At 46.3% G+C, this 17,162-nt stretch overlaps 1 protein-coding gene across 1 annotated transcript in view; it reads right to left on the reverse strand.

Annotated features, from left to right (window-relative positions):
* DHX30 (DExH-box helicase 30) overlaps positions 1-17,162 on the reverse strand; it is a 658,531-nt gene that overhangs the window by 121,392 nt on the left and 519,977 nt on the right. Inside the window, exon 14 of the mRNA XM_078662529.1 lies at positions 10,511-10,704. Within this exon, the coding sequence (XP_078518655.1) occupies positions 10,511-10,704 (194 nt within the window). The remainder of the gene's footprint in view (positions 1-10,510; positions 10,705-17,162) is intronic.

The following is a 17,162-nucleotide window of genomic DNA, read 5'->3' on the forward strand; positions in this document are numbered from 1 at the left end:
AAACAGTGTACAGGATGTCCATGCTAATGATGAATGCAAGAGAGTGTCTGCAGCCGCTACGGGCACCGGGGAGGAGGGCGGGCGATATGAATGTTAGCAGCCCTACATGCCAAGAACAGATGCATACTGGTAAGTAGCATATTCAGTTCGAGGCATGTGGGCTGCTAAATTCATATCTAGTGCATAGAATACACAGCAGTCCCTCCATTAAGGGCGGTTGCCCGTGCCAGCTGCAGAAGCTTGAAAAAGTGTCTTGAGAACAGCCTGTCCTACAGCTGCTTGCTGTTTGGAATGCACATCTACGCAATAATGCTTGGTAAATGTGTGTGGTGTAGACCATGTGGCTGCTCTACAAATGTCTTCTAAAGGAATGTTCCCTAGGAAAGCCATGGAGGCCCCCAATTTGCGTGTAGAGTGCGCCCTTGGGGGTATTGTTAAAGTGCGTTTAGCCTTTTGATAACAGATTTGAATGCATTTAACAATCCATCTGGCTATTCCTGCTTTGGAAATAGGGTTGCCTTTGTGTTGTGCTGAGAAGGCAACAAAAAGTTGTTGTGTCTTCCTAAAGGGTTGTGTCCTGTCAATGTAGTACATTAGCGCCCTCCTAACGTCTAATGTATGAAGCATTCTTTCCGCTACCGTTTGCGGGTTTTGGAAAAAAGCAGGCAGGTCAATAGTTTGGTTGATATGAAACTGTGACACCACCTTAGGAAGGAATTTGGGGTTAGTGCGAAGCACTACCCTGTTAGAGTGTATTTGGATGAATGGCTCTTGTATTGTGAGCGCTTGCAGCTCACTAACACGCCTGAGCGACGTGATAGCAATGAGAAAAGCCACTTTCCATGTTAGAAATTGAAGTTCGCATGAGTGCAGTGGCTCGAAAGGTGGGCCCATCAGCCTAGTGAGGACCACATTGAGGTTCCACACAGGAGCTGGTGGAGTTCTAGGAGGAATGACTCGTTTCAGTCCCTCTAGGAAGGCTTTAATGGCAGGCACTCTGAAAACAGAGAGGTGCTGCCTATTCTGGAGGTAAGCCGCTATGGCGGATAAATGTATCCGAATGGAAGCGTACGCCAGATTGCATTTGTAAAGATGTAACAAATAGCAGATGATGTTAGGAATGGATGCATCTAGCGGGTTGATATTGTTGTCTGTACAGTAAATGACAAACCGCTTCCATTTTGCAGCATAGCAAGCTCTGGTTGTGGGCTTCCTTGCCTCACGGATGATGTCCATGCATTCAGGAGGCAGGTTGAGGTAGCCAAATTCTAAGACCTCAGGAGCCAGATCGCCAGATTGAGCTGTTGCGGATCTGGATGCTGAATGTCGCCATGGCTGTGCGTCAAGAGGCTGGGTGTGAGATGCAGCCTTTGATGCGGTACCACGGAAAGTTCTAGAAACGTGGTGTACCACGGTTGGGGTGCCCATGTTGGAGCAACTAGGATGAGAGTCATCGAGTGTTGCTTTAGTTTTCTTGCCACCAGCGGAATGAGAGGCGCTGGGGGAAAAGCGTACGCAAATTTGCCTGACCAGTTCATCCATATCGCATTCCCCTGCGATTGTGGATGAGGGAACCTGGCGGCAAAGCTTTGGCATTTTGCGTTTTCCCTTGTGGCAAACAGGTCTATCTGTGGATGACCCCACTGCTGGAAGTACGGGTGGAGTACTGATGGATGAATCTCCCACTCGTGCATTTGATGGCTGTACCTGCTGAGCAGATCCGCCATCTGATTGTCCTTGCCGGGGAGGTGTTCTGCCATGAGGAAAATGTTCCTCTGAATGGCCCACTTCCACATGCTCTGAGCCAGATGAGACAGCTGTGGTGAGTGAGTACCTCCTTGCTTTTGGATGTAGTACATGGCTGTCATGTTGTCCGTCCGGATCAACACGACTTTGTTGCACAAATGTACCTTGAAGGACTTTAGCGCCATGAAGATTGCCATCAATTCCAGGTAGTTGATGTGCAACTTCTGTTGTTGATTGGACCACAGTCCCTGCACAGTGTAGTGGAGCACATGAGCACCTCATCCTTGGAGAGATGCGTCCGTCGTCAGGATAATCTGTGGCACTGGCTCTTGGAACGGTCGTCCCTTGCAAAGGTTGTGTGGATTCCACCAATGCAGAGAGTTGTATGCCCGACCGGTCACCAACACTAGGTCCGTCAGTTGTCCCCGAGCCTGTGTCCACTGATTTGCTAAGTATTCCTGGAGAGGACGCATGTGCAACCTCGCGTGCGGGACTATGAAAATGCAGGAGGCCATCATGCCTATCAACTGCATGAACACTCTCGCTGGTAGGGAGTGTTGCGGTCTGAACCGTTGGATTAGTGACTGGATACTGTTGATCCTGGCTGGGTTTGGCTGAGCCATAGCAGTCAGGGTGTTTATTGTCGCGCCTAGATACTGCCGCACATGGGCTGGTTGAAGGTGCGACTTTGGGTAGTTGAGCGAGAATCCCAGACTGTGAAGGAGTTGAATAGTGTGGGACATGTCCGCGGCGCATTGCAGTTCCGACTTCGCTTGAACAAGCCAGTCGTCTAGGTACGGGTAGACATGTATGTTCTGCCGTCTGAGGTGCGCCGCTACTGTCGCCAGACACTTTGTAAACACTCTGGGGGCAGTAGTTACCCCGAAGGGTAGGACTTTGAACTGATAGTGCTTGTTTTGAATGGTGAACCTGAGGTACTTTCTGTGGGATGGGTGGAGTGGTATGTGGAAGTAAGCATCCTTGAGGTCTAAGGTTGCCAGGAAGTCCCCTTGGTTTAGCAGGGGAAGAATTTGTTGCAGTGTCAGCATGTGAAAGTGTTTTGACAGTATATACATGTTGAGGGGGCGTAGATCCAGAATAGGTCTGAGGGATCCGTCCTTTTTGGGATGAGGAAGTACAGTGAATAGACCCCTGTGCCTTCCTCCTCCATTGGTACGAGCTCTATTGCGCCTTTTTGCAGCTTTACCAAGACCTCTTGCTGCAATAAGTGCAAGTGCTCTGCCGACATAGGACGGTGTCTTGGGGGAATGTTGGGAGGAGTGGATGTTAACTCTAAACAATAACCGTATTGGATTAGTTTGCTCACCCACCTGTCTGTGGTGATGGATGTCCAGACTGGCAGGAACTGCTGGAGTCTCCCCCCGACAGGTGTTGGATGGTCGGGGGGCAGTGACAGAGAGTCACTGTTTGTTGGCGGCAGAGGTACGGGAGTTGTTGTTCCCTCTGCCCCTGCCCTTGGCACTGTTACCTCTGTAACCCCCTCTACCTTGCCTGGGGTAGGAGGATTGTGCACCACCCTTTGTAAATTGTGATTGTTGACCCAAGTGTCCTCTGGTAACACCACGCGCTCCTGAGCGACGAAAAGTGTTTCCCCTGAATTGTTGGGACTGAAGTGCCCCCATGGACTTAGCAGTCTCGTTGTCCTTTTTAATCTTTTCAAGTGTGGTGTCTACATCTGGGCCAAACAGTCTGTCAGGATTGACGGGCTGATTGAGGATTGTAGTTTGGATGTCAGGCTTAAATCCCGATATACGAAGCCAAGCTTGTCGTCTTAGCATGACGCTAGTGTTAATTCCCCTAGCCGCCGTGTCCGCCACATCAAGTGCACACTTTATTGCAGCGTTTGATATAAGCTTCCCCTCTTGTATGAGCATTTCGGCTGCTTCTTTATACTCATCAGGTAGATGTTGAAGGAGCTGTTCTAGGGTGTCGTAATGCGCCCTATCATAACGCGCCAATAGTGCCTGTGTGTTTGCTATACGCCATACATTGGCAGCCTGCGCAGCCACCCTCTTGCCGGATGCCTCAAGCACTTTCGACTCCTTGTCAGGGGGAGGAGCTTCACCCGTAGTTTGGGAGTTTGCCCTCTTGCGGGCATTGGCGACCACCAACGAGTCCAGAGGCAACTGTCCTCGAATATATGCAGGATCTCCAGGTGCTGGCCTGTATTTTTTCTCGATACGTGGGTTTACCACTCTTGCCCTGGAAGGTTCTTTAAAGATCTCTGGGGCATGTCTAAGGACACCTTTGAGCATAGGAAGTATTTTAACAGTTCTTTCTGAGACAGAGAAAGTGTTAAACAAAAAGTCTTCCTCCACCGGGTCAGCATGCATGTCTACATCATGATTTGCTGCTGCTCGTTCGATTAAAGCATTAAATGCTGCAGAGTCCTCAGTTGGAGATGTACGTGCCCCAAAACCTTGTGGATCTTGTACCACCTGCTGGCTACCTTGGTCCCAAGTGTCGTCATATGTGTCCTGCTGAACATCAGGGTCATTGTCCACTGGGAAATTGTATTGGTCGTCTTCCTCATCATCCTCTCCCCCTGATTGGTTTGGGGAAGGTGATGGACTCCTTCTTGGTGGTGGTAGAACAGGCTCAATAAGGGCAGGACTGTCCAGTGCTGTCCTCCTTTTCTTCAACGGAATAACATATGATTCCAGTGGTTGGGAAGTGATCTTCCTTTTGTAAATGGTCAGTTTCCCTGTGTGGGCATCGATGTAGTGCTCTGACTGGTCATCTGAGGCCTGAAGCGCTGAAGGAGCTGAAGTCTGTGGCACCGATCTAGGTGCAAACGCCTTTGGTGGCACCTTTGGTGGAAGAGTGTAAAGAAGCTTGGCTGATGACTTTGGAGGAGCGTCCACCTCCTTTGGAGCTGACGGCGTGTGAGCTGTTGTCGACAAAGCTTTTTCCCGAATCCGTTTCAGGGAGTCGGTGACCTGCGCGGTGAAGGAGGCGGAGGGTGTTGCAGCCGACGGCCGGTGTCCGGTGGCGTCGGAGTCCCTCGGTGTCGACGGTATTTGCGTCGACGAATCTTCAGCCGCATCGTGGCGCGGGTCCTTTGTAGACTTTTGCGCCGATGTTGCAGATTCGACATCTTTGTGCCGATGCGTAGTGCCTGCGGCCTTCGGGTCGTGGCTTGTAGTCGACTTTTGTTCGACTGGGCGTTTAGTTGGCTGTGCTGGAGGAGCGTCTGAAGGTGTGTGAACCGACTTCGACGACCGTGCCGGAGCAACAGAGGCCGACTCTTGACGGACGGCCTTTTTGGAGGACGAGTCTTTGTGCACCTTGTGTGGCGCTGCTGTCTCGACAGCCTTCTTCGACTTCTGTGGGCCGGAGGTGGACGGAGCCGATGAAGGAGTCGGTTCCGATATTGTTTGCTGGACGTCGGCCTTTTTTGGTTTTGTCGCGTCCGCTAGTTTCGTTTTCGATTTTGCATGGACGTCGGCCATTTTGTCTTTTGTCGAATCCGTGGGTTTCGGTTTCGATTTCGGCTGGACGTCGGCCATCTTAGGTGCCGTAGAGACCGAAGGTTTCGTTTTCGGTTTCGATACGGGTAATGGCGGCTCCGCTTGAGTGTCCGTGGCCGGGCGGGAAGGCGGGGCCGGGGACAGCGGTGCGGGGTCGTGGGTAAGGCCGAGTGGCGATCCCGTGACCTGAGCCTGAATTATATAGACTTCGGGGCATAGCTCTTCCTCTGAGCTACCTTCCGCGGCCCCATAAACTTCTTCGTCGTCCCCTACCTCCTCGACGTATTCAGTGTCCTGGCCGTGCCCTTCGACGTGTTCTTCGGCATCGGACTGGACCTCCGTCGCCGGAGGAAAAATTTGGAGATGATGGCTACTGCCTTCCATCGCGGGGTCGTCGAATATGCTGTCGGGTGCCGGTGCCGCTCGCTGGGCCTCGAGGCGCGCCGCGCGCCGATGCTTGAGCGTTTTCTTTGACCTGAATTGAGAGCAGGCCATGCAGTTGTCTTTGTTGTGGTCCGGTGACAGGCATTTGTTACACACCGGATGCACATCGATGTGTGGATATTTGGATCCACAGATGGGGCAGTATTTAAATGGGCTCCGCTCCATGGTAAAGGTTGTCGGGTCTTGCTGCGACGAGAGGGCCTCGATGTCTGAAGAGTAACTTGACTCCGTTGATTTCCGGCTCCGAGAGTCGGACGACGCTCGAGACCGTGCGCGAACAATACCGACGCTGGTAACGAAGGCCTTTTGGCCTTAAGAACAAAGTTTATCGGTTCCGACACGGAGACGTCGAGAACCACATCCGAACCCAATGGCGGAAAAAAACAATCTGGGGATGGAGTCGATGCCCATGCGCACTGTAGTTCAGGGGGGGAGCCACCTATCTCGTGATACTTCGAAGACTCTTCCAGGACAACAATGTGCAATCATCCGGACCCAACACTAGGCGGCGATCTATGCACTAGATATGAATTTAGCAGCCCACATGCCTCGAACCCTAGGTACCCAGGGCATTGTGACCAGAGAAGACCCCTAAGGGCTGCAGCACTTATTGTGCCACCCTTAGGGGCCCTGCACCTAGACACCCACACACTGCCTGTGCAGGCTGAGTGTCTAGATGCAGAACTAAGCAAAGAGTCGACATGGCATACATCCCTGTGTGCCCTGCCCACAAACCCACTGCCCTGGCATACATCAGCCACCCCTCTAGCTGGGTGCCCAATGCCAGTGGAGTGGGCACATGTGCCTGAGCCCTGTGCCCCTACAGTACCCAGGGCCATTCCTGGGCACAGTAAGTGCAGTGATGCCATTAAGAGTATATGGAGCTGGGAGGTTGTCATTACGAACTCCACAGCACCATAATGGCTACACTGAACACTGACAAGTTTGATATCAAACTTCTCAGCACATTAAACCCACACTGATGCCAGTGTGAGATTTATTGTAAAATGCACTACAGAGGGCATCTTGGAGATGCCCTTTGAAACCTAACCTACAATCCACGTCTTGTCTGAGAGGCTGCTTAGGCTGCCACACAGCAGAGATGTTGCTGGACCCCTGGGTGGAGAGCTCCCTGCTCTCCTGGGCCTGCAACAATGCAAATCCTGGGACGAGGTGCCAAGCCTCCTCCTCACCAGTTCTGACCCCCACTCTGGAGGGAAGACTGGCGGGAAAACCTACGTCAGAAAGGGAGGGGTGCCAGCCTGTGCCAACTCCACCCCTCGGGTGGGAGAGGCGAGGTGATGCACGACCCCGGGCTCCGGCCATCTTGAAGATGTGGAGCCCTGCCCAATCACAGCTAGGCTCCTGCCCCCTCCCACAGGAAAGGAGCAGGCTAGGGGGTGTACCCACCCCAGGACAGGGACCCATTGGTCCCTGCCCTTGCCTTACCTGTAATGCCCCTATTTAGGGGCATCCTGAACCTTTTACCACAGATCCAGATTACGAAACAAGAAAGAAGATCAAGGAACACGAAGACCTGCCGTGCAGCTGCTAAAAAGAGGAAGACACCAACTGATTTGGCCCCAGCCCTACCGGTCGGTCGACCCTCAAAACCTGCTCCTGTTAAACCCGGGCATCTCCAGTGGTCAGCAACCTCAAAAACCCCGGAGGACCTGACTGCCTTGTGACTCTGACTACCTGGGTCTCCCACGAACAGTGGTACTGCTCAAAGCAAGTAACAAGCCATGGCATCATCCCAGAACCGCGAACCCTGCACACTCTGCACCCGCCAAGCCTGGTCTGTGCCGGAGTGAATCCAGACCATGAGGACGTCCCCCTGGTGATTCTGACCTGGAATCCAGTGCCCAAGGACCCTCCTCGACGACCCCGACGACACATGCAGCCTCAGGACAAAGGACCCCTCTGACCGCGACCAGCAGGGGGTAAGATTTCCCGACCTCAAAAGAAAACTCTGCACCCGGCGCCCCACGGTCCCCTGTGCCCAACTCCTGGGTGCCTACCTATCCTCCAAGATCCCAACTTACCCCTCGAAGTGTTGGTCACACCAGAGGATCCTCCGTCCCCGAGCCTGCAGCCTATGTTCCCTTTTTAAGATTCTCATTGAATAACATTGAGCGCCCGACGGCTCAAAAGCACCCTGCACCCAGCCGCCAGAGTGTCCCTGGCAGTGCAACCTGTACCCTATTCTACGTCCCCATTTGCCCTGAGCAAGCGACCAGGAGCCCAGCTCCCACAGCCGCGTGGCCTGCTAGCCAGCAGCTACCAACCGAAGGCCCCCTGCCTCTCATTGGATAACATTGGGCCTAACTACCTCTGCACCTGGCCGCCGCTGAGGGTGTACCAACTGTACTTACCTGACCCTGGGGGACCCCTGAGTCTAGGCCCGGAACCTTAACTTCCCCAGTCGAGTACTCACCTGAAAACCGATGACTCACTTTCCTGTCATAGGATAACATTGACTGGTTTGACTCGAAATTTAAGTGTGAAGTTTTGAAACTTTAAAATATTCATCTAAAATCAGCTGAATAACAAATTTCGAATTACTTGCCTAGGATCAGGAGAGAAGCCAGTACTGTACCTTGTAGCCCAGTACTGTACCGCAAAAGTAATCACAACCGTGGTTACTAGTAATCTACATTTCGTCCATAGGATACCATTGACTGTTTATCTGTGAAATTTCTTCCAAGCGTCTACTTTTGAAAGTTACAAATATTCCTTAAAAACCGTACCAACTACTAAAACGTAATTTCTTACCTGTCTTAGGTAGAGACCCCAGTGTTGAACCTAGGAGTCCAGTACTGGATTACGAAAGTAACGAGAACCTACTTTACCTGTGCTTTGAATTTCCTTCCATTGGATAACATTGCTGGTTTTGCACTAAAAAGTTTTAAAGTGTCAACTTTTAAAATACCTTTATATTCTTTAGAAATCATTGCAATAACAAACGTTTTTACTAAACTGTTTTCAGCTTAGACCCCAGGACTGAATCTAGGGTCCAGTTATGAAGTTACAAAAGTAATATATAAAGTAATCAACTTTATTTATGTAGAAAAACCCATTGAGCTCAATGTTAAATTGTGTTGCCTCCTGCAACCATTGTACCTATTGTGTTTACAACGTTTATTGCCTCTTTGCAAAGTAATTACATGAGAGTACTCATATCGAGAAAAGTATATTTTGATACCTGTTTGTTCTAAAAATAAAACAACTATATCTTTGGATATAAAAACAATTGGCCTAGAGTTCAGTTCTTGAGTGTGTGAAACCTTTTGCTGACTGTGTGTGTGCAACAAATGCTTTACACTGTCCTCTGGTACTCCCTTACTGCTCGACCAAGCTACCACTTTAGAGAGTAAGGTCAGACCTGACTTTAACCTCTGTTATACCTCTGGGGATTGTGGACTCTATACACACTGTACCTTACTTTGGTCCAGTACATATGGAGCCACTTTCTCACAGTTATGGACTTCAATATGGCTGCGCTCAGTGTGGGGTCACAGAGTGCCTCCAAAGGGAGGTGCCACGTCAGTATGCTGGGTCTGGACGCGCTTCAAGGAAAACAAATTAGCAGGGGACTGAGGTCCGATATCAGGCGAGCTAAGTATCCGACGTGAGCTACGTGTTCCAGTGCTGTGTCTGTGCAATAGATAGCATCTATCCGTATGTACAGGTCTTGGAGAGTAGAATAATGAGAATATACCTAATCTGTTGGGTGTTTGGCTCGCTCGAGTCCAATAGTGTGTGCTCCAGGGAGGGAAGGGCGGGACCGATCTAAGAGTTAAGTCAGGCACACCATTATAATCTCCCCCCAGTAAGTGGGTGCCGAAGGGTTAGCAATTTTAACATTAAGGCACTCTTAATTTTGTCAACTCCAAATGTCTCTATAAAGAAGACATCTTTTATGTCTTGTTTCCAGTGATCACTGTATTTGAAAACAAACATATTGAATTACTTACTGGTGCTGTAGGAAAAGGACAAACAATTATAAAGTCCTGAATATTGCCACGGGCAATATCAGGGATAAAAGAGATAGACAAACAACGCCAGCCCAGGCCATAAAAAAGGATACACTAGAGAGAGGCACGTGTGTGAAACTGATCTAAATAGGGAAAACACAGCCATTCAAAGAGCATCACCTATAACAATTCAAAAGAATTTCAAGAAATGACCACAAGCTAGGATACAATTTCTGCACTGCAAACCAGAGGGCAAGGACAAGTGCCTTATTAACATGACTGATTGGCAAAACTAGGAGAACAGTTAGAAAATAAAGTCTCTAGATGCACCTCAAAGAAAATGAATAGTGGCCTGTAAATGATACCAAGGAGAGAAGCTCAACGAGTTGTATATAAAATCATGCTTGCAGAACGCAACACTGGGAGAAGATCTCAAAAAACATCCTCCCCAAAAAAGAAAACAAAGAGAATCCAATATGGCTCCACACTCCACGCCAGCAAATAGAACCATGCATCCCAGAAAATCACCACTGCCACAAACAAAAGATGCAAAGGATACTTAGATTTTCATAAATACACTGAAAATATATTTAATAAGATTCCGAACACCCTTAGAACAGTGTCAAAGAAGGGCACTTGATATCTTGGTTTAAATGTCCCTTTTGCTTCCTCTTATTTGTGATGGTGCACAATTAGCACACATTTCACATAGTAAAGACTTGAGCATAGCACATCACTCCTTTGTTGACAAAAAACAAGAAGGAAAAGAACCAGCCAGACAGTTCTCCCCTCCGTTGAGGTCTTCACCATGCCTTGTGACGCCTACCCAAGTCAGGAAACTCACATACTCACTTCATTGACTTCTTGTCGATACTGCAGGCTGCTGACAAATGGGTCTCGAGTTAAGCAGGCAACGATGAGAATCAAAGGTTGGAGACAACGGAAGATGGATGCTAATACAATGGCCTTAGCTAGGCGAGGATCTGTGGAAATATGTGCAAGACGCTGTCCCAAAGGTGTCAGGCCTTCCCTTTCGTTCAAGACTCCTACAAAATAATTAAATCATATGAAAAACAATGCTTGTGAGTGGCCAAATGCAGAATCAAGGTATTCCTTAATCTGCATGTACACAGGTAACTACAGTTACTGCTCAGGCTTAGTTAACAGAATCTAAAGCACACATTTTAAATTCAGTTATCAAGACAATCCTGCTCATTTCTCTCTTCACCAGGGAATTCTTGTATTGTTGATTGTGGGGAAAAGTATTATAACCTCAATATTTTATAGATAGCAGTCCCGCACTTACTGAATTTATTTAATTCAGGCAATCTATAAAGTGTTGGACGTCACTGTGAAACGGTATAAAAGTGCAGCAACTTCAAAACCAGTCCAGAGGCAATCTGTCTATGACCAGAGTTCTCAGTTACAGGGATTCACTTAAGATTAGTCTCCTTATGATGTATCCTCATTATTTTAAAGAATCTATGGACAAAAATTTAAGTATCTTTTTTTTCACAACAATTTTAGTATTATTTACAATATAGAAATCCACAAGTCATTTTGCTTATTGCAGAACTCCATCTCTTTAATAAAAAGAAGTAACCTTCTCATGAGGTAATGGACGTCGACAATGCTCAGCTTCAACTCGGTATGTTATTTACAAAGTATGTATCCACATCTGAAAGCTCTTACAACTATTTGATTGCAGCTTATTCTAGGAAATATATCCATTCTAGCCAACTATTGTTATAATTAGGTAACATTTCCTTTGTCAGTATGAGTGCCTATCCAGACTAATAGCCAGTGAATAGCATGCCGATGGGCGAGTACCAACATGGAAGCTTTTCATAATGGACAGCCATCACAATTTGCAGCACGCAAATCAATCCAAACGGACTCTGCCATTCAAGCATGCATATGCGTGCGTGCGCGCGCGCGCACACACACAGAATAAAAGGAAGAGTTTCCATTTATAGAGACATGACCGACATTTAACAAGGGAGATGGGCAAAGGGTACATCTTCCTTGTAGGGGTACATGAAAACGGCCTGTGCCTCATGATTTTCAACCAACTCTCTACTTGCCACCGGATGCCCTGGGTTAAGGGCCATACCTATTTGGAATAGGGTTAGACTTTAGGGAGGTCATCAGTGATCATGACTTGGCTATTAAGCAGATCTGCATAACTGCCCTAGAGGACAAAAATAACACACATGGCTAACCACAAACAAGGGGCTGGCGGGTTAAGATTTTCTGAGTAGTGCTAAGGACTTGCATTCCTAAACTGAGAAGACAAGCTTTCCCAGTCGTCACTGTCTTCAGACTGGATTTCCAACAAAAAAGCCTCCACATGTGACGTGTAGTTGTTGAAGAGTATATCACCTCTATTTTCTGAAAGGCAACTTTATTGAAAGAGGAAGAGCTACATTCACTGGGAAAGGCTTAACTGGTTATTGAGTGGTTCTAACTCTCCAAGGCGAAATAACAGGACACATGCTAAGGAAAATAATTATTTCACCTAAGCAGGTGAAGTTTGGGTGATCTGCTTCTGTATGTATAAACTAAGACTCATGATATCAGACTTTTGCCCAGTTCTTTATGTGTACCAGCGAACTTGGCCACTGATCATTGGACTTAAGAAAATGTTACTCTCTTCTGCTTCATCTTGTAGGGAGGATTCTAGTTCATACAGTAGATGGCCATGTCTTTTTACCCCATTCTCACCTCTATCAATGGGAGGTAGACTCAATAACAGGTGACACAAATGGATCTGAAGCAGTATGGACCTTTCTTAATAGAACATGTCTAGCTTATGACCATATGGCGATAGGAGATACACTCTCCAGTGGAACCATTCTAACTTTTTCAAATGATATCCACAAAGGTAATCAGATTTATGGGAGAGACTTGGTCCACTGCACTGAAGCAGGAGCGATAGACTCTCACAACGAAACATGCTTGCATGACAGCATCATGGTTGATGGGGAGAAACATGTTTAGGGTGCGTGCAAAGGGTGGAGGGGAGTCAGTATGACTTAATGCTCAATTCTCAGATTGGCTAGGGCCACTGTAAACAAACAGGTTGGGAGGCTCAAACCATTGGATGCACTGCATTTTGAGGTACAGAAGACGCCAGCTTCCGAAGTACCTTCATTTCCTCCGTGAGAAACACCACTTCCCTGAAATGAACATGCAAGATCTAGCTAGAATTGCAAGTTGTGGGTGAATGACTGCTGTGCAATTCAGTGCTTTTACCCTTCTACCTGTAACAAATGCATATTGTTCAAATGGGTTACCTACATGCAGCCCTTGTATGGGCCATAAATGGAATGCCTCTATGGTAATAGGTTTTAAGTTACTCGTTATCGCGATAATCTCAGAGCAAGATAACTTATCATTTTAACCTTTTGCCCCACACTGACGACTCTTGCTTGGTATGAAAAAGAGACTATTTCTAAGACGCTGTAATGTGATGGTAGCAAACAGGGAAAAGGAAAGAATACATGGGAGCAGGGCCTCCGTACAAGCATAGATTGACCACATAGCAGCACTGTATACCTGAGCTGAAAGCAAGGAAGACCAAAGAATTAGAAAGTGGAAGTGAGTTGCCTACTCTTTATTTGAAGCCACTGCACAAAACCTTTACAAGGGACTTTCAGAATCTATTTATTGATCATGTTAATGGGTGTCACTTTAGCGAGTGGTTGAGAACTAATACGTTTTTAAGTTTAACCTACTATGCTTACATTAACAGGTTCGCGGACTCATATGCTATCAAATTGTTCCAAGATCCTTTGATACTGGGAAAAGAAATACACATATTAACTCTATGCTATAGTCAAAATGTGTAACACCTATCCCCATTGCAATATATTTGGGGATGATAGGGGAACAACCTAATTCGACAACCCCAGAAGTAAAAGTTATTTTTAGGATGACAATTATTCCAAGGAAGGAAATGAGTAAATTTCTGAAAACGACAGAAACTTTAATTTGCACAAGTGGTAGACAAGGACGATGAAGACTATGACGTAAAATAAGACTGTTACAAGCTTTGTAAGAGCTACATGTGGTTTGAGACAACACAAGCCAGGGTTTCTTACAGAAGAAACAGTGTAAAGTTGACTGAAAAAAGTAAAAAGTTAACATGTCAATTATCTCATTATCCTTTTCTGGAAGACAATTAGTATAAAAATCTCAAATGACTGTTTTCTTTCAAAGGTGGGAGTGTAGGACAAGTTATGGGAGATTACACCATCACATTAGTCTTTAGGTAAAACACTGCTTTGATATTATCTGTAAACATCTGTGCCCCTGTCCCGTTAAACAGAGTGAAGAAAACTTGTATAGCTAGATACCTAGTCTTGAACACGAAGATACGGTTAACTTTTTGAGTCTCCAAACATGTTTAACAAGAATGTGTTGCAGTCCTCACAGTTTGGACAGCATCTGTAAAATGGCGTTCTACTGTCAACCTGTACATGACCAACCACTACAGAGTTTTTGCTACCATTTCATTTACAATCACTAGCTTCTCCCACTTCTGTATCGATGGTGCCCCTTGATTTGAAAGAAACTCTCGAATTAGCCTGCTTTGTAGATGAGTGTAGTGTCGGAGTAAATACAAACTGTGATCATTGCTAATATCATCACAGTCTCTAGTGCCAGATATTGTGACATCTTGTAAATAGGAATGTTGTTCTTAAAAGCCATAATCTTCCATCCTGTTGGAACGGTGATTACGTATAATGTCTATATCGGACTCCAGAAATGTCTTCTGCTGCATTAGCATTGCAGGCTTCTGTAAGCGGACTGTAAAGGCCTAGCTATCATAGTAACTGAATGGATCTGCTTCTACTGGTTTTGAATTGCTGAAATGAATTCCCTTTACCAGTCAGTTGTCCAGTTATGGGAATACATGCATGACTTCACGTTAAACCGTTCATGCAAACTTAATGCTAACAGTCGAAATATTCGGATTTTTCAAAATGTATGGCCTTTTGTGTCGATTTAAGTGTTTTTCACTGGTGATATTGGTCTAAATGTGGTTTTGATGACATCTTCTTTCAAGTCAATTGACATAAAAAAGAATCCAACCCTTGGATGTTGTTATGCAAAATTCATGCACCTTTCTAGCCCAAAGACTTAAACCTCGCATGTGCAAAATTGTTTATTTCCTCGGTGCTTGATTTGAGTGTTTATGTTGGTTAGGACTGTAATATTGGTGGCCTGATAGTTTGATAGGACTGGTGTAACGTGGCCTGCAAGTGTCGCTACGGTGCGATACCCCATGTAGTACACCTCAGAATTCTCTGAAAGCAAAGCAAGAGAGAAAAGAAATGGAACAAAACCAAACACCAAGAAGACATCACAAGATTGAAATTCTCTATCATGCTGACAAAGCACCATAGTCAAAGCCATATACAACAAGTTAACCACAGTAGATGAATAACAACAGTCTAAACAACAGCAGGTCCAACTGCCATCAATCAATTTTTCCCAGAAAAAAAGACAAGTACAGACTACACAATGATAGCATCAAATAAGCTACTACTGTACCTCCTTCCCTCCATGCAACAGATTAAAGTGGACCTCCTAATAAAGACCTGGTTAAAAACTCGAACACTCTCAAAGCCATCACACATGAAGATGGCATCTTCTCATCATGAAATCCCTCTACGTAAAAGCACTAGTGCCGCTTTTAACTACACCAATGCATAGCATGTGCTCTTCATGCCACTTGAGTCAAGCTATCCTGGCTAATGAGGGGTGAAACCACGAAACCGGTCGTAGGATGCTTGTTTCCAGTCCAGGGAGGACCTGGCTTGGCAGTTCGGGCTGGACTGTTTCCATGAGGCACAGGATCAAGACTGCAAAAAGAATGGAGGCAGCACCAAGTTCAAAGTCAATCAACGGAACCAAAGTTTGTTCAAAAAATATATTTTTCTTTTTATTTTCTTATTCTCAAAGTGCACAAGACAGCCAACGCGTTTCGCTCCCCAACCACGGGAGCTTCGTCAGGGCAATTGTAATGGGCGGTTAGTCTTTCAGTAGTGCGGTCAAGTTGAATAAAGAGAATCTGGCCAATGTAATGGTACAGATACTAGTGCAGATATTCCAAGGTGGGAATTAAGATATCACAAAGCATGAAGGGCCGTCGGGTAGTTCACACAGATTTCATAAAAAGATTATCCCGCAGGGTAAATATTAGTATCCTAGGTACACTGGACGTGAAGCAAGAATATGTCCGGCAAAGACGGCCCGCGGCGGATTCTCTTCGAGAGAATCCGCCGCGGGCCGTCTTTGCCGGACATATTCTCGAAGCACGTGTGTCAGCAGCTTATCAAGGACTGCACATACGTCGCTTCACGTCCAGTGTACCTAGGATACTAATATTTACCCTGCGGGATAATCTTTTTATGAAATCTGTGTGAACTACCCGACGGCCCTTCATGCTTTGTGATATCTTTATTCCCACCTTGGCCGCACTACTGAAAAGACTAACCGCCCATTACAATTGCCCTGACGAAGCTCCCGTGGTTGGGGAGCGAAACGCGTTGGCTGTCTTGTGCACTTTGAGAATAAGAAAATAAAAAGAAAAATATATTTTTTGAACAAACTTTGGTTCCGTTGATTGACTTTGAACTTGGTGCTGCCTCCATTCTTTTTTAAATCTTTTGTTTGGAATTCCAGTGGGACCGAACCACAGCAGGTCCTGGAAGTTGACAGCACAACTATATGAAATACTTTAAGGGACTTTGGAAATTTGAGGTGCTTGCCGGCTGATCGGCTGTGGGACATCTTTCACAGGATCAAGACTGATTTGCATATGGTTGGGTTCAAACTGGAATGGCATGGTGAGCAAAAAAACTATGGATTTAGGCCCAGATCGCTGTACTGGGGTGAATGTATGACATTGTTCTGCATTCTGTCCATCAACTTTTTGCATTTTCCTCAGCACATACAACTGAACAGATACTATACTGTAGGCACAAAAATGCCTTAACCCAAACTTGCTAACAACAAACACATCACAAACCTAACAATTTCTTGGAAACATTATAGAGAAGATACCAGTTATAAGCGCCAACAAAATACAAACTCCATCCTCTAGGACTACTAGCCCGATTTCTGACTATGTTGCTGCACATACACATCAGTTATGCAAGCCATTCTACTTTCTTGGCTGCCTTTGATACAGTCTGCCATTCATTAAGCCCTGATCAACATCCTGACCCCACACAAAGGGTTTGATAACAATACTACACAGGTTATACTCCCTATCAAACTGGTAACTCATCCAGGTGGGCACCTCCACATTCTTACAGTTACTGGTGACTTATGAAATAATTAAATATTTCATCCTGTATCTAGTTTTCTTGGCAATCTCCATTGTGAGTGAGAATTTTTAAATGTTGTCGTGTGTGAGATTAACCCCTTTCGATGGCACGTTTTTCTGTTGAAATGTTATTATCATTTAGTTGACACTGTAGAGGCAGCTTGC

The sequence above is a fragment of the Lissotriton helveticus genome, chromosome 10, assembly GCF_964261635.1.
Source record: "Lissotriton helveticus chromosome 10, aLisHel1.1, whole genome shotgun sequence".
NCBI classification, from domain to species: domain Eukaryota; kingdom Metazoa; phylum Chordata; class Amphibia; order Caudata; family Salamandridae; genus Lissotriton; species Lissotriton helveticus.